Source organism: Camelus dromedarius, chromosome 7 (assembly GCF_036321535.1).
Source record: "Camelus dromedarius isolate mCamDro1 chromosome 7, mCamDro1.pat, whole genome shotgun sequence".
Classification (NCBI taxonomy): domain Eukaryota; kingdom Metazoa; phylum Chordata; class Mammalia; order Artiodactyla; family Camelidae; genus Camelus; species Camelus dromedarius.
Window position 1 is genome coordinate 68,214,361 of NC_087442.1, and position 26,155 is coordinate 68,240,515.

Consider the following 26,155-nt stretch of genomic DNA (forward strand, 5'->3'; position numbering starts at 1 on the left):
TGGACTTTAATAAGTGATGAGTGATATTTTTACCTTGTTGATATTTAATACTCCAGGGTTGTAGAAAATGAGAGGGTATGTTAATTACTTGGGGTAAAACATATTGAAAAGATTTGGGTTACTGTAAACCCAGACCTAAATTTAAATAGGAATCTGTCCATATCATAATCATAACTGATACAAAGAATCAGGACCTATAGACCAAAGATAAAGGGAGATTGTGACTGAAGTTATATTATCAGCTTTCCCACCATATTTTTGTGACTTTAGGGCATGTGGCTTCACCTTGATGGAATTAAATGCGTTTATTTATAAAATCATGAATTTGCTTTAATTGATTGACTTCTTGCTTTACAATTGTGATTCTGTTACTGATTCAGGGTCACATCTCTTTCAGAATCCATTGCTTCTTTGTTTACATCTTCCTGAATATATGAAATAGGCACAGTGTAATCTTTCAGACATGGGCATCAATCTGAACACCATCAAAAGTAGAAGGGAAAAAAATGCCTGTGATTGATCACACACTTAGTTTGCTGCTTACTTTTGCAATACTACTTTGCAAATACTACTATAGGTAGTGTATTTACAAGTTTGCTAATATTACTATAGGTAGGTGCTTTAATTTATAACTTAAGAAGGTGAACATAGAGTTGTGAAAAATTTTGCTTTTAATTGCTTTTGTGTTAATATGTTTTACATTCATTTTAATATCATGCATTTTTGATACATCAGATAAATATTGTATCAATAAAATAGAAGTATAATAAATTACATCTATTTTGAATGAGTATGTGCTAAAAACTGTATATTGTTTGCATACATTTAAATTGGAGCTTTCCTATATATATGCATTTACCAAATGGAGCAATATATGTATGCAGGCAAATAATATTTTGCTTATTAAGAATTTTTTTCTTTCTGTCCTTCTTTTGCTTTTCCATAGACTTGCTGCTTTCAAATAGCTGCATTCCCTTTTTGGGCTCATCAGAAGGACTGGACTTCCAAACCATTCTTTTAGATGAGGAGAGGGGCAGGCTGCTCCTGGGAGCCAAGGACCACATCTTCCTGCTCAGTCTGGTTGACTTGAACAAAAATTTTAAGAAGGTCAGTTTATTTCTATATGGTTGACTAGATGCATTTATTTCCATCGATGCCCTTTTCCTTCTCTTGTTTTAAGTGACTAGGCATCGAACTCAGTAGGTCATTTATATGACAAAAAAAGAACGTACTAAAGGTACTTATTTTGTGAGGGTTGGGGGAAGGTAATTAGGTTTATTAATTAGTTAATTACTTTAATGGAGGTACTGGAGATTGAATCCAGGATCTTGTGCATGCTAATCAGGCATTCTACCACTGAGCTATACCCTCCCCACCAAAAGTACTTACTACCTCTATACATGTTTTGGATTTTTAGGGATTTAAGTATATATGCATGTTCTCTGTTAAAAAATGAATGAGTGTGGTACTAAAACCTTTGAGAATATGAATGAAAGGCATGAAAAATTAGTGAATGAATACTACATTATAGAATAGAAATGTAAAGTCTGGATTTAAAAGCTGGAAAATGAATTATTCATCAAGAATTAATATTTATATCTGTAGCAATTCTTATAAAATTAAATTTTTCTTAACTTTAAAAGAACAAATAAGCATTCCTTAAAAATGATAGTGTGACTATGGTAGCAGTTTAACACCACACTGTTTTCTCCATACTCTCATCTTATATCTGAACAGGTTTCTTCTATGGCCTGATCACACTCAGACAGTGCAGATTAATAATGCCCTACTTACAGGCTCTTTGAGAACAATTTTTCCACTTAAAGGAAATATATGCTAGTTATTCAAAACCCCAAAACCCCAAAAGCAATCACTGCTGTAACCAACTACTTTTCAACTACCAAGGTGATACCCAAAGAAAGACTGTCACACTTTAGGTCTTATCAATTATTATTATCTAGTAATTTAGCAATTATTATTAGCTAGTAATTTAGCAAATACCATTATCTATGCAAACATAAATGGATACCAAGTCTAGAAGAGATGAATTACTGATGAGAAGACATAATATATGAACTATTAGGCATCTAGGAGGTATCTGGCTTTTGTCTCTTCTTCTCCAGAGGTATTGAAAAAGAATACTAGGCGTCACTGCAAGATTTCAGGTCAGTAGTTCCCAATACTGAATTAAAAGAGACTTCTTTCCATTTAAAAGAGTTGTTTATAGTCCATTCGAGGACTTTGAAATTTCAAGAGCTTTCATCTACAATGACCACTTTAACTTAACCCTCTAATTTTGAGATGTTTTTAATAACTAAATATCAGTTGTTCAGTTATTTGAATATTATCAGCACTCAGGGCTTTGTTCTACATAGGCAAAATACTTATTACCATATGTGCTAATGTTGCTTAATTAACACCCACATTGGAAACAATGTTTTTGCTCTTCTAATCATTTAATTTTTAAGTAGTACTTCCCCACATTTTGGAGGCCCGCCAAAGGAAAAGAAATACTTTTTTATGAATGCTCAGGTGTGATAAAGAAATAACCTTTGAAAGGAAAAGAAATACTTTTTTATGAATGCTCAGGTGTGATAAAGAAATAACCTTTGAATGTGATAAAGAAATAACCTTTATATGCGTGCACTTCGTGTAATCTGTGTTTCTAGAAGAAAGAATGAGGCCTAAAATATTGCCAGTATTTTTCTTGACTTGTGTTAATCCAAACACTCAAACTTATCTTATTTTTTTAAGATTATTTTTATTCTGTAGCCTGGATATTGTTTACAGTAAGGTGAAAAAACAGTTGATTATATGCTAGAATTTGAAAAACTTGCCCTTAATTTTGCCTTTATACCTCCATTCCATTTCTTCTTCAGGGTGTATTTTTTCCTTAGGAATTTTTTTTAGGTACTCATACTCCTAGGAGAGCCTATTGACGGTATCAGCTAATATCCCAGTCATCAGTAAATACCTTAGTAGGGGATGACTCTTTTCATGTAAGAGACCAAAGAAAATCCTACTCAACTTTGCAGTTTTGCTTTAAGAGATACTACATAGCTAACAAAGCATTTTTCCAAATATGTCTCAGTTTTGGTATAATAACAAAAAGCAATTCATACTTTTAAGGGAATTTGTTCTTGTGTTGTTCTCTGCCTTCAGGGATTGGAAGAAAAAGTCCATTTATCTGAACTGAGTGTATTAGATCATTGCTTAAAATAAATTCTGATAGCATAACTTCCTTCTGTGGCTATTTTAAGCAAAATCTTTCTTTGGCTGTATTCCATGCTTGAAATGTGCTAATATTTAATAAAATAAATGTTTATGAAAAATTGATTTCCCTTACGATGTTATTGAAATAAATGGTCGTTTGAACGCATTATAAAATTAGGGTCTGTACTAGAGATTTTCTGCCTGATACTTCTTTAACTTTTTTAAATGAACAAGTCATAAAGGAGTTATGCATGCAAAGGTGAGAATTTATGTTTATGTAGGTATCCACCTTTAAAATGTATATAAACAGTGCCAGTGCTAAAAGGTACTTACTCCACAGTAGCAAATAAGTGTCAAGATGTAGTTGTTCAGCAGTGTTTAGACCTACGTGATTTGCGTGGGCTCGTTGCCCTTCAGCAAAAGTCCAAACTCCTCAGTGGAGGAAACTACACATGTTGGGACTCTGTGGGGCTGAAGGATGTCCTTTGTATTCTTTTAGAATTAACTCAATTACCTGTTGTAGATTGCTTAATGAGTGACGGGTTGGGAATTTTTTCCTCTGGAAAATTAAAAAATTATATAGAAAGTATTCAATTGAAGTATCAAAATTTAAGATATATATCTATTTGAGGGTTTTGTACAAACAAGGCTGTGCCTATTGAAAAATAGCCATTATCATTTCATATTTGCCACAAGCCTTTGGTACAAGATCACCAGAAATTATGGCAAAATCATTTACAAAACGAATCCCGTAATGAATGTTTAATAGTATCCTTCTTATTATCTTTACTCTGTTCAGACTAGATTTTGATCTTCCACAATGAATGGTGCAGGTACACGAGCAATAAACTTTAAGTAAATGGCTGTGAAGGAAGAAAGTCAAAATTAGATCTTTCAGGGCATTTCTACTACCTAGAAAGTAAAAATTAAATAGACTGAGTTTTTTTAAAAGTTTTATTTTTAATTTTTTTAAAAAACTGACATTTAGATAATAGGGAAAAAAGATTCTGTTTTTTTTTTTTTTGTTTGCTTGTTTGTTTTTGAGGGGAAGGACTATTTCTATAGGGACTTAATAGACTTAAGGGCAAGTATAAGCACACATCAATCACCAGGGATGTAATACCTCATAGTTTAAGTGGGTTTCTTCTAGAGTTGATCCATAAGGTCTCTCTTTATTTAGGGCATAGCCTGTGGATTCCTCTCTGGGACAAATTTGGGACAGATAGTCACCTGATTCTCTGTTCCCATCCCATCTCTAGATCAAAATAGAGCAATCAGATCCAGCCAGGAGTGATCCTGTTCCAAGGACACAGATCTGAAACTGTATTTAACCACTCCCAACAGTTTGGTGGATGAGTTTCCTTGGAAGCCAACCATGAGATGAAGATTAGCTTATAGGAGATTTGTGGGGGAGTGTTCTTGGGATCAACACGTGGGAGAGTGTCACTAAGGAAGTAGCATTAGACAAAGGAGAACTGAGCTGTGATGCAGACCCAACAGAAGCCTTAGCTGACAGGCCAAGCTGATAAGTTGACAAATATTTCAGTATTTTCTTCTTGTGTAAGTGATAGTACCATTATTCAGCTAGGTTTGTCTTATAAAAGAGAATCTCTTTTCTCCTCGTCTCACCCACTCACCATGACCATCCGTGTAATCTCTTAAAAAAATAAAAATCTAATTATATTTCTTCCTGGTTTGTACACATCTGGCAGTTCTTGATTTCCAAGGAACTCGAAAGAACTTGAGGTTTCTGTTGACATCTAATACCCTTCCTGCCCATTTCTGCCCTGGGTTTCCTGCCTCATTTTCATCCTCCCTTCATTGTTCTCTCACTAGCTCTTTACTTTCTGCTTCCCTCTTTCCCTCTTGCTTCATTTTACTGTAACTAATGCATTAGTTCTTTCAAAATAAGTAGCTTACTTTCAAGTTTTGTGCTTTTTTTGCTACAACTTCCTGAAATTGCGATTTACTTTCTTGCTTATCTCATTCCTCAGTTTTGAAGGCATTTATCTAATTTTACTCTTTTACTATCTCTTGCTTTCCAAGAAAGTGTACCTATCTTCGTGTTTACTAGAGCATTTTCTGTATTTATGCCAGTGTCAGATGTTCTGATAGAATTATCATTATCCATTTGGTAAATAGATCCCCTGTTTTATTTATACACACTTTGAATGGGGTGGGGGGATGTTTTACATGCACTTCTGATTCTCCTTTAGTACATAGTACAGTGTCATACACATAAAGGATAGTAAATAATGTTTATTTTTTTTGAATTGGTAATTTTGTTGTCTTTTTCTCTCTTGTGTGTGAGATGGATGGATATATTACTCTCAATCAATTAGTGTGCTGTCAGCTTACCAAAAAAGACCTTACTTAGGAGGTAAAAAAAAAAAAAAAAAAAGGAAATTTATTATATTCCAGAATAAGAATAATGTCTAGAGTTTGAGTGGCTACAGAGATGGTAATATCATCTTAACGGTGTTATAAAGGACCCAGTTCTTTCTGTCTGCCGTTGTTGGTGTTGGCATTCTTCTTAGGTTGGTAGCATGATGGCTGTAACAGGTTCATGAATCACATCCAGACAGGGAAATGTCAAAGGATAAAAGATCATTACTTACTAAGTCTCCTTCTTAAGAGCAAGAAAACCTTTCAAAGAATCCTCCCTCATATCTCATAGGACAGAAACATGTCCATCCCAATTCTGACACTTGAAAGAAGGGTGAGGAGACTGTGATTTGCTTACATCAATTATTAGCTGCTTTAGGTAGAAGAAGTGTTCAGGAATCAGTCACATTGATCATTTTCCTTACAGAGAGAGTAGAAAACACGTTTTCTAGAAAATAAAAACCAAAAAACGTTGCTTAGAGGTTTTTTTTTCCTTCATTAATGTAGTTTTCCTGAGGGAGACAAAAATTTTCTCAGACAATCAAAAAGTGTATATTATCTCTTTGGTTTGAAAATAATTATAAAGATTAGCTAATTCTAATTAGGAAATTATCTGGAAGGATTTTTTTTTTTTTTTTGAGGAGATAGCCTTGGAAAGTATTCATTGCAAGTAAAAATCCTTGAAATAAGTTATTTTCCTCCACACTGCATGGTAAAAATTGAAAAATCTGCTGACCTTTACAAATACTTCTCTTGCTTATGTAAGGGTTCATTTGCCTCTATCAAAGTTCTCTGTGATTCTTTATTTAATCTAAGCTTTGTAACATCTAATCTGCTGTAGATTTCTTCAAATTTGCTGATACCTTTTAAGTTTTCTCCCTGCAGTATTGTTAACTGATATTAGGAGTGACATTGTCAGGAGAGAATACATTACAATTTAACTAAAAGAATTAAAGACTACATCATTATTCTGTAGTACTTAGCACTATTGAGTAAATAATGTACAAAAGACATATTGTTAAAAAATCAAATCGTTAAATATGACTTAAGAATCATTGAAAATATTTTGTAGCGGAATTACATCTAAAATAATGCTGCTTTGATTGATTTGAGTGTGACAGTCTCTGGGGTTGAAACCAATTATATGCATTTATGGAAGTAAACCTGGGGATACTTTTTAGTGATTGATTGTTGAATTTTTTATTTTGTCTTTCTACTTTAGTCAAGTGGTTTTTTTGTTTGTTTGTTTTTTCATTTTTTCATAAAAAATACTGATGTCTACCACCAGTTCTAAGAACAGTAACAGATTATAAAACTCAGGTCTTGTCACTGCTCATGCCCTAGTTAGGAAGACAAGACATAACACAGTTAAACAAGTTATAAGACAAGTCAGAAAAATCTTTAAATGTCCAAAATAATGAAATAGTTCACATATTATAAGAATTCAGAGAGGGGAAAAAAATCACATGTTGTGCATGGGATTTGAACTACTCCAAGATGGATGGGCAAAATTTGAATGATTGTTAACAAACTATTTAAATTTGCTTAATTAGTTTGCATTTGGAATTGGAATGTGAGGTTTATTATTTCCTTGTTCAGTTAGGATTGGGAAAAACATGTTTGAGAAAAAGAGTAGAAGAGAATCGTGTTCTTCCTTCCATGTGTAAATTTCTCATGGTTCAAGTTGAAGAAACTAGATTTCCCTGCCCTAAGACTGCACATCCTACCCCATGTCTAGAGTCCAAGGAATTTTAATAGTTCTTGAAAAAAGTGATCAACTGGATGGTTACTTACATCCATTTATCATTCATTTATAAGTGATATATGAGAATCCTGGTCAGTGTAGACATCACAGTAGTGAAAGTGTTGGACACTTGTACAATATGCTTTAAGGAACTATGGTTTCTAAACAAATTATCCTAAACTACACAGCATGTGTCACTTTGACAACAAGTGAACATCTCTACCTCAGCTAGCCTTAAGCAGTCCTAGCAATAATTCATATAAAATCCAGAGCCCTCTCTATGTAAACTTTAGGAGTAATATATACAAGCTGAAAGTCTCACCCTCTCTCTTTCTCTCTTTTTTTAATGGAGTCATAGTTGACAGTTAAAAAAAAAAAAGTGCAATACTCTCTGTTTGGTTATGTTATTTGGTTGCTTTCTTGCTTTAATGAATTGTTGGGATCCTTCCATCTGAAAATGTTACTCATTTTGGAAGTGGTTCAAACCATGCTTGGGCAGAGTGAGTCTCTAAACAGGTTGTAAGCAAAACAGGCCACAAGGGGAATGATGAAGTAAGTACTGCTTTTGTATCTGTATTAATGAAGCATTTGTTTCTTGGTTGTCTTTATTTTGTTTTATCTCTCTCTTTTTTTTTTTTTCCCACATGGGCTATAGAGGCAGATAAGTAGACCAATGAGAAATAAACTGACTCTGAGACTATAATTATTTATTTTAACTACTAATTAACAGCAACTGTTACGTCACCTCATGGAGTGTAATAATGAACAACTTTATCTGACCTCCCTCAATCACTTTCAATCTAGTCTGTGGGACGAGTTCTTCTCCCTGGACCTGTTGGATGGCTCCAGCAGACCCCATGGCTTTCGAGGCCACTATTAGGTAGTACAGACAGTTGTTATCCAACAATTAAAAGATCCTGTCTAATGTAATAAAATGCCCAACCTCATTTAAAATTGAACCTCCGTTTGCTCTATCTGTCCCCGTTAGGTCATGCCATGGGAGGGAGGGCGGGCTCCTTGCAGAGGCTTCTTCTCTTGTCCCTGCCTAGTGTTTCTCCTCTTCCCTGAGCTGTTACACACAGTGTCCGACCCCTTTTCAGGAGGAGAGGAGAGGAGAAGGGTGTAGAGAAGTGTCTACTGCCCTTGTCAGAGGGACCTCACTTCTCAACTTTCTGGCCTTGTCAGACGTTTAAAGGGTGAATTTTCTTTCATAAGCATCTTTGTGAGTTTTTGGAATTTCCTCTTTCTGGAGTTCTTTCCTTTGCAGTTCTTTGGATAAGTGTGACTGCATTTCTCCTCTGACTGGTATGTTCTCATTCTTTATCCTGAGACAGATTGCAGTCCCACCAGGTGTTAACTTCTGAAGTCTTTTCACTCAACACTCTTGAATAGGACTTGAGGTGACCTCATTCCATCCCGTTTTTGAGCGAGTATGGTTCCTATCTGTTCTATAGGAAGCTGTTGTGTGTATTTTCCTGGACACAGCCTGGAAGTACAGGCTGATATCAGTATGGCCACTGCTCCTGACCTGTGTTTCCATAGCAGCCTGTCAGTCTCTGTGTCGCTCTTTAGACATTCCTCCACAGGGTCGCACAAACTACATATTCAACAACAAGTGCTCTTGAGGTCCCTTTAAAGCCCCTTCCCTGGCACTTGCTCCTCACCCCGGGGCTTGTAGGACACCTGATGCAACTGCCTCAGACAAAATATCCTTCTCAAGGGAAAGGAAAAAAACTTTCTAATCTCCAGTACCCAACTGTTTCATAGCTTGAACATAAATGAAATTATCTAAATGATTCTTGACCACCTACCTTGAATGCTTTTGCATCCTGAGCTAGCATTCATTTTGAATTTTTTCTCGGCTAAAATTTCTTTTCTGACCTCTTGCTCTACTATCCAACCCATAAAATGAGCTCTCAAAAGAATGTAACTTTACTTCCTAATGTTACGGGCAAGCTCACTGTTTATCATTCCCCAAATACATCCTTTGGAATCATGGAGTAACCAAGTGGAGAATGTCAGTATCCTTATTAGTATTATTTACATTTTGGATATTAATACCCTTAATCAAAACATTTACTGTTGTACATCTTGTTGCCCATGTTTTTCAGTAGTTTCTGTGGGGTTCTAGCTAAGCTACAACTGAGAATCTAGATAAATGAGAGTGGAGGACATGCAGTGATCCATTTTTAAATAATCTTAAAATTAATCTTCAAATAGTTCACTTTCATTTTAAAACAATAATTAATCTTTTTTCCTTTTTATTTAACTAATTAAAATATTTTCTGTTGAAGCTAATGGGTGTCAACACTAAATGTTGTATGTAAACTGTTCAAAGAATTGCTACATTAGCTCATGAGAAGTGAAGAACTTTAACTGCGCCCCAACAAAAACCTGTTAACTAGGCTTAACAGTAATGAAGACAAAGACAGTATAATACTTGACATTTTTATGTTTAAACTAATTGGTTTGTCTTTAATGGAAAAAATGCTTAATATATGTCTTGGGGAGAAAAGAAACATTTCCTAGGGGTTTTACAATTAGAAAGAAATGTATCAAAGCAATATACACAATTTGTGGCCTACCTAAAATAACTCCGTATTTTTATGGAATAACCTGAACAATTTCATTTCACCTTGGTAAGACTTAGGTCCCCACATTTATCTAAGAACTTTACTCTTGTTTTTTTTTTAACCAAAAAATAATCACAATTACTTAAAAAGAAACAGTGGACAAACTTAAAGCTAAAACACTTAAGCTAGAACTTGGACACCCTGAGAAGATGGAATTTTTTTTAGTAGATTGTTAATGGAGTCATTTCATGTTTATAAATGTGATAGTGCTTTTTCTTCTACTTAGCGATCGTAATGTAATTCTGTATTTTTCTCCTTATTTACCATGAAAACTGTGTATGTAATTAGAAAAATTAGATTACTTGAAGTTCATCGAACTATGCCCCTATTTTAAGCACTTTTATTAGGAAAATAACTAATCTAAATGAGATTGTGACTTTAAATATAAATTTAATATTAATATATTAAATTAAATATAAATTTAAATATTCAGTGGAATATTTAAGTACCCTCCTTTGTGCATCATGAAAGGGACTTTGTTATTTCCCTTTCTTTAAGGAAGTCTACAACAAGAGGGTGTTCATACATGAAGATCCTGTACTTGATTGCTTTATATTGAGTATAAGCAGAAATGCCTTTATAAATCAGAATGACCTTCTGACTCTAATGCTTTACGCTCTCTTATTTAGGGGGAAAGGCTCAGAGTAAATAACTTCTCATTTAAAATCAAGTTATTGATAAAAGAAAACTACCACTCTTTTTATTCTTAGTTAGTACTTGAAAAGAAAATATAAACCCTTGGAAACCATGTGGACATCCCAATAAATTAACTTTTGGTATTAGGCACCCTGCTTAGTTTCATGGTGATTAATCTGCTCCAATTGCCTGCAGAGCACATGCTGTCTCGTAATCACAGAGGTAAAACAATCACTTCGTTCATGGATGCGCTGGCTCCCCCACCCGCGTGCTGATGTGCAGGTCCCATCTGGTCACTGTAACAGACTGTCGGGATATTGTCAGACTGCTTAGACTTCTGCCAGAATGCTGACAAGAACTCTTTCTCTGTCTCCAATTTTCAGGGAAATTTTGCAGATCACTTTTCAATAATTACTGAGTGCTTCCTATGGATGTGATGCTCTGCCAGGTGCTAAAGATGGTAGGAAAAAAAGCATTGTCCCTTGTCAGTTGATCTCAGTGATCACTCTTTAAGAAGATAATGGAGACTGTGATCTGTATTCCGTACAAAGTTTTGAAATCTACCCATAAGCGTAACTGCACAGAAATTCAAAAGTACCAATTCATTTGTGGATTTCTTCACTTTCCTTTTAATGTGTGTGGTAGAGTAGCATTTCTCTCATTTTCATTCAGTGCATATTTATTGAACTCCTACTATTCCAGGTAGAACACACTCATTCTGAAGATAGTGCTGAGATGATAATGTTAGAAAGTGCAACCTTCGCTACTAAGTGGTGTAGTCGAGACTCGAACTCACATCTTCAAGTTCCACTGCATCTCATTGATCTTTATGCCCGGAAAAGGTCCCAAACTAAATCTACTAGCAAAAACAAAAGGGCAGATGGATGTGAAAAGCATGAGCACATGGGAATTCAGAGGAGGTTGGTGGAAGAAAGCTAAATGTAAAAGAGGTTTTGAGCTGAGTCCTAAAACAGGAACAGGAGAGACAATTCTCACCTGGGACTTCATGAAGGAAGCTACATGGGCAAATCAGACCCAAAACTTGAGAATTTAAACTTCCCTTTTGTAACAGTTTCTACCCTAGCCACTTTCAGTTTTACAAGCTTTATCGTTGGCTCTCCTGTCCTTATTTTCCAGTGCTTTATCTGAGCTCAAATCTCCTCCCTCAATCTGCCCTTGGACCCAGAGTAACCATCGCTCCCTTGGTTGTTCAAATCCTTTTACCATACATCATTTAGAGCAGCATTTTCCCAACTTTTTTACAACCATTCAAGAACTTGAATTTTGTTCTTTGATAGAGATGGCCACTTGCATTTTTAAGGCTCTGATTTTTTGGTCTCTAATTAGGTTTTACGAACAAGTTGTAACTTCCTCTTCTGTATTCCATTCAGTTGTTTTGGCATCTCTGAATTAGGCCAAAGGGCATTTGACTGACCTTGCACTTGCTAACTTGAGTCAATTAAATTGCTTCTCCAAAGATGAAACAAAGAGCAGATATAATTAGAATTTCCTTAGGATGTTGTTACAAGGCCTTATCGTTATTTGAATGTTTCTGTAACTTGCCTAAGATTAAATAATTAAAAATAAATTGCCTGACATTTCGCCTTACTTCTTGATAACTGTTAATAAACTATATAAATTCTAAATGGAAGAATAATTGTCAGAGACATTGTGAGTTCCTCCTGCCTATTTGTATTCAAAATGAAGTAAAAATGCTTCAAAAAACAAACTTTTGAATTTTGAGTACAGATAAGCAAATAGAATCAATATAACTAGATCATAGGTTGTATTTTTAAATGCATGCAGCTCCCTTGGTATTTTCATAAGAAAGTGAGTATTAAATCTCTTATAAAAATGTATTTAAAATATAACTATACAGCATATGAGCATGTATCAGGTGACATTGAAGACAATTTTCATTTCATTAGAGCCATTTATTTTCAAACTAGTAATCTATGTTCTGTAACTCTTAAAGGAAAACATATATATACATAAACACTTACACTTTTTTTTAAAAGAATATGGAATGCTTCACAAATTTGTGTGTCGTCCTTGTGCAGAGGCCATGCTAATCTTCTCTATATCATTCCAATCTTAGCATAGGTGTTACCAAAGTATTACATATATACTTTTAGAGGTTAGTATTTGATTCTTCCAAGTGTAAAAATGTAACATGCGAAAGTTAATCCTTTGGAAATGATCAATTTCAATGGTGAAATATGAAAACTACGTAAACATACTAACATGGTTAAGTCAGTAAATCATAAAATACAGGGACTGACTTATCATTTATACTTGTTTTAAAACGTTAACCCATAAATGATCACTTCCAAGTAGAGAACTTTTATAAATGTGTTTACTTCTGTTTCCCACTGTAGTTTTCTGTTATCAACCTGATCTCTAAGATTAGCACTCAAATTAAAGCCAATTTGCAACCCTTAATTATTTAGCAGTGGTTCAATTAGTAGTTACTACCTAGATAATTATGTTGAGAGAAATTACTGTGCTCCTCTGAATCACAGAAAAGATCTGTTTGATTTCTGATGTCTGTCCTGCATGTGGGTGGAGAGAGCAGCTTTTTACATATTTGAGATCCTTGATGTCTGTGGCAAGGTCCTGAAGACTACTTCCACCAAAATGATAGCCTTACCAGCTGTATCTGGTACATCGTACAATGTGAGTTAAGAACTAGTATCCTGTGGGAATATTTCAGGACAATTAAAATATGGCAGTTATACAAGTAGCATTTCTGCTTTTGGTAAGCCTCTCTTTGCTAAGCAAGAGAAAAATGTCTGTGGATAACTTTCTAAGGGAGTGATACCACTGCATCTCCTTTTAGAAATAGGGGTATGCATTTTGCTTTGTCCTGCTTGATGCAACTTTTAATATGGCATGATGCTGCATGTGCAGAGCCCCCAAGTGCAAGAAAATGTGTTCGTCATTTTACTGCTGATAAATTCAGAGGGCAAGGAGAGTGTTAATGATCACTGCTTTAAAACTTTCACATTCCTTAATGGTCAAGAGGGCTTTTTAGAGATACTGTGGACTTTGTATTTTTATGTGTGTGGTATGATCTCTGTCTGAGAGTGAGGCAATCTGTAAGCGTACTAACTGGACTACTAAAATGATTTTAGGATCTCAGGTGCCTCTTGGGTTTTTGTGTAAACCATGCTGAAACTTGAGACTATACATGAAATATTCTATGACCAATCAGAGTTAACATCTTTATCTCTCCCTCTGTGTGTCTCTCTGTCTTTCTTGCTATTTGCCCCCTCCATATACATATACACACATACACATACACACACACACACACACACACACACACACACACACACACACACACAGTTTGACTAGAAACTTACGGAAGTGGTGGAATGCTTTTATATAGATAGAGAAAGAGAAATAGAGATATATATGTCACTTCAAAAGATTATTGAAAAATAAATGTTTCTTGAACATATTTCTGCCAACCCCATGTAAGTATAAGAGTGTGTAGGGGTTTTTGGTTTGTTTGTTTTACTTTATTTTTAGATTGAATTAAGTGAATTTTGTTTTTTTAAATTCTTTACCAACAGGGATCAAAAGGAATATTAAAAAAATAAGCCCTTTATTCTAATGACTAGGTGGCAAGTAAAAGAAAATCTCACCGTAAATCATAATTAAAATGTTAGCTTTTAAATATTGGCACAACTACAATGATTTTTTTTCCTTTTAAGTAAATGTTTACAGTCTGGAAGACAATCAGATATCTTCTAGATTGTTATTATTAAGGTAATTCTGTTTGTGATTCCTAAATTCTTGACAGCGCTGTGTCAAAATAGGCCAGTACATAATCTCAGTAACTTTGTTTTTAAATCTTGAATGTTTCCTTAAGAAGTAAAGTGATCTTTGTGATACTATCTTAGAATTTCTGTGCAATAACAATAATGATTTAAGGATAATTTCTATTTTTAACAAGTTTTTGACTTTATGGGATTGAAGGTGAGTGATGAAAAGTGAGACAACATTTTAAAGAAAAAAATCTGCTTCATAAACAGAGATTAGAAGATTTATTAAAGTTTGTTTCTAGAGTCCAACAAATTCTCAGTGCTTGAGTATCTTTTTATAACATTTACCCGCTAATTAGAAACCAATTCTCAGAAGCTTGTTTTTTTAGTTTTATTGCTTCATTTATTAGGATAACACAATTCAATTTACAATTGTATGACTGAAAATTAATAACTCTAAATGTACAACAAAACCATTAAGATATATTTTAGAGATTTATATCCCTTTGCAAAGAGAAAAAAGAATCTGCAATTATTGTTTTGGTGTCAGGTCCTTAGGACAAATTTATAGTTGAAACTACTGAACTAAACTAAACTATTACATTAGAGTTGAAACTATTAAGAGCAAGTCATTTCAAACAAGGGCTCAGAACTGGGGACTGGTCAGGACCCTGTTTCCCGCTCAGTGCCCTTCAGTGCTCCCTGAACATCGTGGCTCCATCCTCTGTGTTCTCTTCTCACTTCATTTGTGTCTCCTTCGGAAATTCAGTTCCCCTATTTGTTTATAGATCTATCTTCCTGACACATCTCTTAGCACCTCATTGCCACAGAATATACAGGATATACAGAAGGCCCTTTATAATTATGTGTCCAATGAGCCAGTGATTAATGGATAGTAACTACTCTGTGCTAATGTTGGACTTTCATATAGATTTCAAAAATGTTGTAAAGATTGCTTCCCTATTTTGTCAGTCTTTAAATAACTCCCTCCTTTTTCAGGCTCCTATAAATATATTCAAAATCAGTTTTAGAAATATCATTTTTCTCATCATTTACTTATCACCCAGTACGCTGGTGTAAGGTAAAAAAAAATAGAACCCTGTGATGTTCTTTCTCCTCTTAAAGCCACACTTAATGTGCAAGAGTTCTGTTTTTTTTTTTTTCCTTTTTTTAATAGTACTAATACCAATAAACTATTGAGGTACGATGAGATCTACAAATATTTGTTCTAAATTTATTTCCGAAATGTGATTAAATCAGACCATTCTATAGAATAGAACAGAAGAAAATCTGACATAATAAAAGGACTTAAATATTAATATAGACTAGAGACCAAATAAAATGAACTAGAAATTAAAGTAATTGATAGATCATAGACATGCATTCTGTGCACCACTTATTTTCAGTCCAACAATAGTTATCCTTTGTAAAATCACTATAATATTCAAGAATCAGCCAGTATAGAGTTGCAATTTTGCAAGATGAAAGAATTCTGGAGATTGGTCACATAACATGAATATAATTAACAATACTGAAGTGTATGCTTAAAATAGCTAAGAAGGTAAATTTCATGTAAAGTATATTTTTCCACAGTTAAAAATACGGATAAAAAGGGGTCAGCAAGAAAAAAAGGGAGAAGATACATTAACCTCATTCTTTCAAATGTGAAGCAAAGATTCTATAAAATTCAAGATGTTATTTTTAAAGGGAAGAAAAAGAATACTCAATTCAGTATTTTTGCTACCAGTGATTACAAACAAACAGACAAACAAACAATAAAAAACAACTTGAAGAAACTTTCAAATTTCCTGCCAGCTACAGTGTTTTATTTTTGCCCTTCATTTATTCATTTATTTAGGGCTTCGTGATTCTAGGTTGATGACTGACTGTTGTCATTTGGCCTGTGCATGGCCCATTTTAATTGATTTATTTACTAACTTACATTGCTTAGTTGTTTTTAATTATGTATTAAACACCTGAAAATGCACCATCCAGAACAAAAGCTAAGATCTGTTAAATAACCTGTTTTTTTACCACCAATTTAACCTTTTTCTTTTTACTACTCTTGGGTAATCATCTTTCAGAATACTGTATTCATCACTCTCTTGCTTTTCTTTTCACATACTTAATGGATCTACATATATATCTTCAAAGTATCTCTTATTTTAGTTGCTCTTAACATTATTCTTAGGAGATCATGCTGTTTGTCATTTAAGAGATTATACTTTTTTCACCTAGTTAGGAGTTGCTACTGTTTTTCATTGCTGTAGTCCATTCAAGTTCTACTGCTGGCCACTTTTCAGAATGGTGTGAAAGTATTAATGCAGTGATTTTAACCATTTCTCAATAAGTAGCATCTTTAGGTTTTTACTGTGAGCCACATCAAGGTTAGCTGGTCACCTGAGCCTGCTGCTGGCTCAACGACCCTACCTCTGAACACTCTTCGATTGTAATTTGTAGTTGCTAAAATGTGCTCTAAATGAACAACCTTACTTCATTTAAAAATTGCAGTAATTTCGTCGTATTTGTCCATTAAGAGAGTGTGAATGCTATTCTCTGTTCTTCTTTATTCAGAGACATAAAACCCTAAATTTTTGCTATGAAGATAATATCATATAAACATTAGTGACTTCTAAGTCATTTGTTAATTCCAGGTTTAACAAGTCTTTTTCAGTGTATTCCCTCAGGATATTTTCCTTTTTCCTCACCTATTAAAACATTTTCTGCTAACATTGGTGAGAAACGTAATAAGAGTTTGTCAGGAACTCCTAGAACATACATTATAAGCAGCTCAGAGCTTGACTTTCTTGTCTCTTCTTGCCTGTAGCTTAACAGAGAGGCTTTCTCTCTGTAAGCCAAGGGACTAATACAACTGTTCTGAGCCTTATTTTGAAAAACTTCCTGGCAGAATTTCTAAAGTTTGTTGAAAACGAAACAAATTATTTGTGATGAATTCAAGACTGATTCAGGAATTCAAGATGAATGCATGATTAAAAGTGACCAACCAAGGAGCCTGCTGCCCTTGTCCCTAATCATTTGCGCAAATGAAATTTGTTACGCAGTGTTTGAGACACCACCCCCGCAACCCCAGTTCAGGAGACAGACTTTGGGTCATGTTTTAGTTCTGTTGCAAACCAACATCATAGAACCTTGCGTTGTTATTTAATGACTGTATAAAGAAGTTTTCTGACCTGAAAATGAGGAGAGTAAGTATAGCTATCTCCTAGGGTCATTGTGAGATTTAAATAAGGTAATGCTTATAGAATGTTTTAACTAAGTCACACATGCTATCTCAGCTCCATCTGTGTTAAATATTGTCAGCAAATTCACACTGGTCTTTGACTTGGAGTGGTAACATATGCTTGTGACAAAGAGCTGTTTCCCACACCTCACTGCACATGTTTGTAATGCACTGCCACTCTGAGCAAACACAGGAAAACAGGGTAGGAAGAATCTCTCACTTGAGCAAATGCTACCCTGAAATTCTGTTGACATCAGAAGTTACGGCCTCCTCAACATGATTTGTCTATTACTAAATAGAAATTAGATGATTAACAAATAAGAACAGATGATTTTAGCCAGTTTTTTCTCGTAAACTTTTTAGGGTGGTTTTGGAAAATATTTAAATCTCAAAATTCTTACATCATATCTAACAAAATGCTCTTGGATTAATATTCACTCTTTTATTACACACACTCGTTTTCCTAATTAGAAATGTGGAGTGTTTTAGATATGCAGATTCTAACACACCTTGAAATGTTTTACAGATTTATTGGCCTGCTGCAAAGGAACGGGTGGAACTATGTAAATTAGCTGGGAAAGATGCCAATGTAAGTATGACTTTAAAAAGTCTTCAAAAAATACTTTTGTTAAACTGGTACTGATATGACAGCAAATATTTATATTGGGTTTTATTGAATTAATGGCATTAGTGTATTATTTTTAAGATTATACCAATATTCTGTGTAAAGATTAATATGGAGTATAAAATATTTCTACTATGCCAAAAGAAATGAGTCTCAGAAATTTAGAAGAATTGTACTTTCTAAGGTGTTAATTCTGAATATTATTATTTTCTTGACCAAAAACAATCTCAGAAATATATTTGAAATATTTAAAAATAAACCATCAGAAAAGAGTGTATTTCTGGAATTGTGTATTTTTCATTTAATGCACATATTTTGTGAGTGTACACAAAATCATTAGTTGTTTTAAGCATTACAAGCACAGACTTGATATTTTATTTAATTTGGGGTGAAATTAAACTTACAGCATTTACAAGAATTCTTTCAAAAGTTTACATTATAGAGATACAAGAAGAATGGTTGAAAATGAATAACACAACAAGAACAAGAACTGGAAATAATTTACTCAAATTTACATAAGCACAACTAGGAAATAACTTATAGAGGATAAATAGTGGGGTCCTAGTATAAACTTCTAGTTTAAGCTCGCTTAAGGACCGGAGAAACCCCTTAGACATGAATATCTGCCATCACCATCTTTGGGGTGTCTCATGTAGATTGCTTTTGCATTGTGCAAACTGTCCTACATGCGCCCCAAACTGTGTTGCATGTTTTCTGTCCAGCAGTGCTGTGGCTCTGACTGCCTCTTCCCATCGGAGTGTTCTGATTCAGGCCAGATGCTCTGTGTTCTGTCCTGACTTCTTGCACTGTGGTGATAGGGAGAATTGTTCTTTTTTGGAAAAAATAAATCACTTTCTGACTGTGACCCAAGACGAAAAGTTTTAACTCTGGTCAGAGGCATGGACATCTCGAGGCTTCTTTTGCAACATCCTCGAATGCTTGCTTTAACCACAATAACCCAAGAGAATTAAGCTGAGCAATGCCTTTCTTTGTATTTAATAACAGCAAATAGTGTGGGTTATATGAAAGCATAATTAGATTAGAAAGCCTCACTTTATCAGTGTGATAAAAGTAAAACAATAGGATACATACATGTTTCTTAATGAGTTAAGGGGAAGTTTAGAAGATTAAGAATCCAAGACAACAGGTTTGTTCACCTATTTGTTTATTTATTCAACAAATATTTATTAAGAGCCTAAATATGTGCATAAATTTGTGTGTGAAGCACTCATGGAACTTTTGCTCTCCTGAGGGATACACATACTACACACATGATTACTTATACACAGAGGCAGTACAGTGAGCCCTTGGTATCCATGTGTTCTACATCCAGAAATTCAACCAACTACAGATTGAAAATCCTCCCCCCAAAAAATTTCAGAAAGTTTTAAAGAGCAAAACTTGAATTTGCTGCCTGCTGACAACTATTTACATAGTATTTGCATTGTATGTATTACTGTTTACATAGCATTTACATTGTATTAAGTAATCTAGAGGCAATTTAAACTATATAGGAGGATATGTGTAGGTTGTGTGCCATTTTATATAAGGGACTTGAGCATCCTTGGATTTTGCTATCTGTCAGGGTCCTGAAACCAGTTCCCCATGGATACCAAAAGATGACTGTCCTGTAAAACAAAATAATCAAAATACAACAGAAGAGAGAAACTTTTGATTATACCTGATTTCGTATTCAGTCAGTGTTAAATGTGATCATTTCAACCACATCTATGTTAGCAGAACTACATCAGGGAATATTTGCTTCAAATGCAACGGGAAACAGTTTTTACATTTATTTTACTAGAAATAAAAGAGATTAAACTATTCTAGAATATATTCTTCCTACCATGTCTCTAATTCCGTCACCGTGTTCAGTATCAGGTGCCCTGTGAGCAGGCACTCAGATCTGCAAAAGCATCAGTACTTTTTTGAACTTAGGGGAAAAAAGATGTTTTAGTTATGATTTATCCAAAAATTTTCGTTGCATAACAGTAGAAGCATGTCATAAACAGTGTGAACACTTTTATGTTTTGTGTTTCACCAGTACTGAATGGGTGATAAGGAGGCAAGTAGGAAAAGGGTGTTTTAAATTTACTCCAATAAAGTTACGTCAACTTTCCCATGGAATAGATGATGGATAAACACTCAAGGTCGGTCAGTGAAGGTTTTAATTGGGACAATGTTCTCAGTTCAGTATGTTCACTAATTCCAGTTATATAGTAACTCAGTTGCCCCTATTAGTAAGCTAAAGCAAAGATGATAAACTTTTTTGGAGGTGATACCCTAGAGAGTACATAAGACCCAGTATATGGGACCTATTCTTCCAATTCAGTTGTATTGAGGAGTTAGTAGTCACCTCTAGGTACACCTGCTGTTAACCTAGGATTAGAGATTTGGGGAGCTTTTCTCTTTCTACTGAAGTCAGGAAAGTTTGCTGTAGAATTCTGTAGGAATGATACAAATTTTTGTCTCCTTCTTTTCAATTTGACCCTTTAAGATAATATTATATATCAGAGTTACTAAGAATAGCTAACATTCTTACAGCACTTACCACGTCCCAGGAACTGCTTTCAGTGCTTTATACCTATAATCTCATTTAATCCTTGCAACAATACTACATGTTAGCTTTTATCATTATTCCTCATTTTCTAGGTGAGAAGACTGAGGCCAGAGCAATTAAATGACTTGCCCAATATTACATACATAGTGAATAGTGAAGCCAGGAATTAAATCCAGACATCTTGCCCGACAATCTGTGCTCTAATAAAACACTATAATCTACACATAAAGGTACAAATTTGATGTAAAAAGAGTAAAACCTGTATCCCTCAAATCATTTCTCTCTTCAGTATCACCATAATGTAGACGATGATTTTACAGCATGACACAGATTTTGGCCAACAGAAAACTGAGACAAGTGTGTGGTTTTACTGACATTTTTTACTGCCTTTGGCATTACCCTCTCTCCTCCCTTCCCTCTAGTAATTTTTACCTGCTTCCCAAGAGAATGTTTAGAATTAACAAGTGTTTGGAAAGACTGTCCCTTTACTCAAAGGTACTATATAACTGAAAAATAGTGAATTATTTACCATAATGAAAGTTAGCTAATTGGAATGGGGAGGGAGTGGAAGAAGAGGAAACACAAGAGAACTATTTCACTTTCTTGAACACAGTCCCCAGTTTAATCCAAAGAAGGGAAGAAGTGACAGGAAGCTACTTGGTTATATTTTATTTCTGCTTAGAATATTATTCAAAAGAAAATGCTGTAAAAGAATGGGGTAGATGGCTCAGTCCAGGCAAAAGAATGCACAGGGTGTGGGCAGCCTGGACTGTCTGTCCGCTTAACTGTTGGGGTGCACAACCTTGTCAATGGAGACATTATATAGGGTTAAAGATCTCCCTCTAAGGGTCTCTGATTACATTCTTTATTTTTTTTTTAAGAACATGTAAAAGTAAAACAAAGTGTTCATTGTAGAAAGTTTCAAAATTATATAGAATTTATCTGTAAATATCTCTTCCCCCATGAACATTAGCCAGAGATAGCTGGTGACATTTTGATGTTTATTCTTCTATCTTATCTATTTACTATTTTTCAGAATGAAATCATTGTATACATAGTCCCTTAAAACATTTTTTTTTCACTTCGCAGACTGCCATGAAGATTTTCCCATGTCATTAAATTCCTTTTTATAACACTACTTTTAATAGCTATACTGCATTCCTTTATATATTATTTCATCACTCCCCAATTGTTAGAGTTTTGGTATAAATCCAGTTTTTACTATTGTAAATGATGCTGCACATAAAAAACTTTATGTATAAATATTGTGAACATCTTTGGTTATTGAGTAGAATTACTGGTCAAAGGATATAAAATCTTTTATACACATTGTAAAATTGCCCTCCAGGCAGTTTATGTGTCTTAAGCTTTAACCAGCAGTGATGCTCTTGAGAAGGTACATTTCCCCTTACTCTTGCTAATATTGCATGTGGCATGTAGTTAGTAGTTAATATGAATACACTAATGAGTAAAATAAATGTCTTAAATTTTTATCACAGAAAGAAAATTATTTTTGTTGTTTTAGCTTGAAATTCTTTCATTACTATAAATACTGTTTTAGGTAATTGTAAAATTAGAGTTTATATTTGTATATTATTACTGTGTGATCCACACATGTAAAAAAATTCTTTCCAGTTATCGAATTTGATCTATAGATTTAAAAATATTTAAATAGGCATATCTCTTAATTTTTTCCTTTAAAATGGTTTTCTTTGTCCTTCTACTTTTTCTCTAAGTATTAATTTTTATATTTTCTTTCTTTATTTAATTGTATTTCTCTCTATATACCTGTAAGGATGTATATGAGAAGTTAAATATTGAAGCAAATACTATTACTTGTGAGAATGAAAAGGTTGATACTTTTTTTTCTGTCATGGATGAATGATACTTTTTAATTCTCTCTATTTCCAGTGGACCTCTGGGAGGTGGGAAAGGGAGGAGGTAGGAGGAATAAGGGAAGGAAGGAGAAGTTCAATTCTTTTCCAAAGTTGAGTCTATTATTCACTGAACTGAATTGTTTGGTCACATGCAATAACTCTTGCCATTGTGGTCAATAGCTCATAAGTTAGCCAGCTTTCAGGGAAAGTTGAAAAAAAAAAAGCTGCTTCTCCAAGTTATCTTTCTTCATGCCTCACAAAATTACACTACCATTGATAGCCATGCAGGTCACTAAGTGAATTAAATCAAGTTAATTATTGCTCATGCTATTTAAGCACAACTTGGAAACTTGTGCATAAAAAGAAAACAACACAGAATCTTTGAGAGTTGAAAAAATAAGTTATAAATTAAAAGAGAAATCATTGTAAAGTTTTTTGCATCCCTTCTGGTATTTGGCTGAAATGTCCACCCCAGACAAAATTTAAAGTAAGAGACCTTATCTTTTAGAATCTCTTTTCCCAGGTTTTTTTCCTTCAGGCAACTAATGCCTTTTCATTGCCTCCAGGCCACTTAGAGAACTGCCCTCCATCAATGTCACCGCAGAAAACTTTGAGCAAAACTGACTTCTTTGTAAACTATGTCAATTAACTCAGGACTCATCCGTACATTGTTCTATCCCATGCCAGCCCAATCTGAGAGAAGGGAGGAATTTCATAAATAAATCCTTGGTAATGTCGCACCAAGTCGGTTACTTTTCAGGGCTGACTACATTTTAATAAAGTCCTCCTGGAAAAGGATGTGAAATGCTCTGGGTGTGATTCAGAGCTTTTTTTCTTTAGAATCACTAAAATTGTATCTCCTATGTGCCTAAAACTTCACTGTGGGCCTTATTTCCCTTTTTAAACAGTGCTGTGTCTCTCCTAGTCCCTAATCGTTCTGACTGCATAATTTATAATCTGGAAAGGGAGTTGTTTTATTTCTTTAGACAAATATTTATTTCAGAATCTTGTAAAATCACTGCGTTAGTCAGCTCGGGCTACCATAACAAAATACCATAAACTAGGCTGCTTAAACAACCAACAGTGATTTCTCACCATTCTGGAGGCTGGGAAGTCCAAGATCCAAGTGCCGGCTGACTTAGTTCCTGGTGAAAACACTCTTGTAGGCTTGATGGCCATTTTCCTATTGTACCTTCACAAGGCAGAAAGTGAGAGCAAGTGCCTGGACTCTTCTTAGAAAGGCACTAGTCCCATCATGAGGATCTCATTGCCCTGACTTCTTCTAAAGCTAATTACTTCCCAAAGGTCTCACCTCCTAATACCATCACCCTGGGGAGAGTGGGGGGTTGGGGGGGCAGTTAGAGTTTCAACCTATGAATTTTGGGAGGACACAGATATCTACTCCATAACAATAACCCTCTGAATTCTGTGACTATTTGATAAAACTGAGCTTTTGAAAAAATAATGAAATCACTGGCACTGAGTCAACCCCACCTCACTCCAGGCATATACCTCTAGCCTCCCCCTCCCTGTGGACTGTTCCTTATGTAAATCTCTTCATGGGGAAAGACTGATAAATAGAAGTCCCTTAAGTGAGCATGAGTGAGCAGAATAAAGGCTGGAGAATATTAGAATCTCTTACCCTAGCAGTGAAGCCATCATTACAATTTATTTGAGGATCACATGCATTTTTTACACTTTTGCCTTGCCCTATCTCATAGTACTGTGTCATTATTTGTTCAAAGCCATCAGTGTGGCATATTTACTCTCTGAATTAGGTTTTCATGTGTGGTTGCCTAACATGATGTTAAAGAACGCAAAGCTAGTTCCCTCTGGTGCCTTTGTGCAAATAGAAAATAAATTTTCTTTATCAGACACCTTGATAGAAGGGTGGGAAACATAATGTGATTTTGTTAAACAAGATAATCTGCCAGAAAATTGTCTCAATGAATATAAAATTTTCCTTTCTTGGAGTCTACATACAATAATTCTATGAGAACATATACTAAACAGATGAAAATACTTAGGGAAATAAAGATGTCTGCAGTGTGATTTGCACATCCTTAGATACGACTTTTTTTTTTTTTTTTTTTTTTTTTTTTTGCAGCATACAACCTAAGTAACCATACACAGCAGCTCTCCTCCTATTAAGAGAATGCTGACTCTTCCTACCTGATAAAGAAACATCCTTCCCTTGCATGGCTAATTCAGGGACTGATGCTGTCCTTTCACATACTCTTAAACAACTGCTTTGTTTATAAGGAAGCAGAAGGCAGAAGAGTCAAAAAGTCAGTTCTGTAGTAGAATGTGCAGATTTTATTCCCCGGGATCTACAAATTCTTGAGATGTAAAATTACTAGGCTGGCTGGACGAAGGAAGAACTAGGTACAAAGAACTCCATACCCTAGAAATGCAGACACAGCTATTCATTCTAAAATCAGCCCCTGGGATATTGATATTTTGTATAGTCAAAATCAGCATAAGTCTTACATGATTATTAAATGTTATTTAATTTAATCCACATAATAACCATCATCCTATCAGCTACATGTCTGCCTTTTAAAATTTTTTAGTTTTAAAAACCACCCTACTGGTTAGGTTATTGTCTTTTTTATTTTTATTTTGTTAGTATTTTTGTCCAGTCGACCCTAACAACAACAGTGACCTGATGGATGAGAGACCCATGGCCACTCAGGCAGAGAGAAGCTGGACTTTCTCTATGAATCCCAGAGGTTTCTCCTTCAGAGACATTTGCTTGTCTCCTGGGTAGTGTTAATGTAAAATAAAAGTATGCCACTGCCTAGTGTTTCCTCAGGCTTCTTTGGGCCCAGGAATCATGAAGCCATGGTTAAGAAATAGTTTCCAATAGTTTATGTAAAGATAAGGAACGACTTACTGGAGGTGAATTGATAATAATACGCAATAACAAGAGTGATGACTCTGAAAAACTGAGTCATTATTTTACAAGTAGCTGGGGGATAGAAACTAATTAAGTTATAAAGACAATAAGTTGTAAAGAAATATTTTTAGGCCTAAGCATTTGCAAAAGAGGCGGACGTAAAAATGTCTTAAAATTTTGACTTGGTGTAAAAAAATATTTTATGAAAAAAGCAGAAGAGAGTCCTGGAATAAGCAGGAATTAAGCTAAGTCTTAAAGGGGCTGTAACACTGAATATAAATGGTAATAAAGTGGCAGTGCATTCTGGAAAATAAGAATGGAATAATATATAGGAATACACATCTGTGTCCAGTGTTTTTGTTCAGTGTGGCTGAGACAGTTGGAGTTGCAAACAGCAGGATCTATATGGAATAGACTTTGGGAACATCGGAACATGGTGGATTGGTTGTCTAGGTACCTCATATTCCGTTTATATTCATTCTCGAAGCCCGACAGAATCCCACAATAGAGATGTGCATTCTAGCACTCCAATCAGTTCAAAACCTTAAAGCTTCAAAGGTACTCTTTTAAGC

At 34.6% G+C, this 26,155-nt stretch overlaps 1 protein-coding gene and 1 non-coding gene across 4 annotated transcripts in view; one reads left to right on the forward strand and one right to left on the reverse strand.

Moving 5' to 3' along the window:
* Window positions 1–26,155, forward strand: part of SEMA3D (semaphorin 3D) — a 177,030-nt gene that overhangs the window by 78,672 nt on the left and 72,203 nt on the right. For all 3 annotated transcript variants that reach the window (XM_010977991.3, XM_064487618.1, XM_010977992.3), the window contains 2 exons: window positions 947–1,107; window positions 18,149–18,211. In XM_010977991.3, coding sequence (XP_010976293.1) covers window positions 947–1,107; window positions 18,149–18,211 — 224 coding nt within the window. The remainder of the gene's footprint in view (window positions 1–946; window positions 1,108–18,148; window positions 18,212–26,155) is intronic.
* Window positions 12,627–12,732, reverse strand: LOC116154157 (U6 spliceosomal RNA). The gene has a single exon (XR_004138042.1). It is a non-coding gene; the product is annotated as a U6 spliceosomal RNA (small nuclear RNA).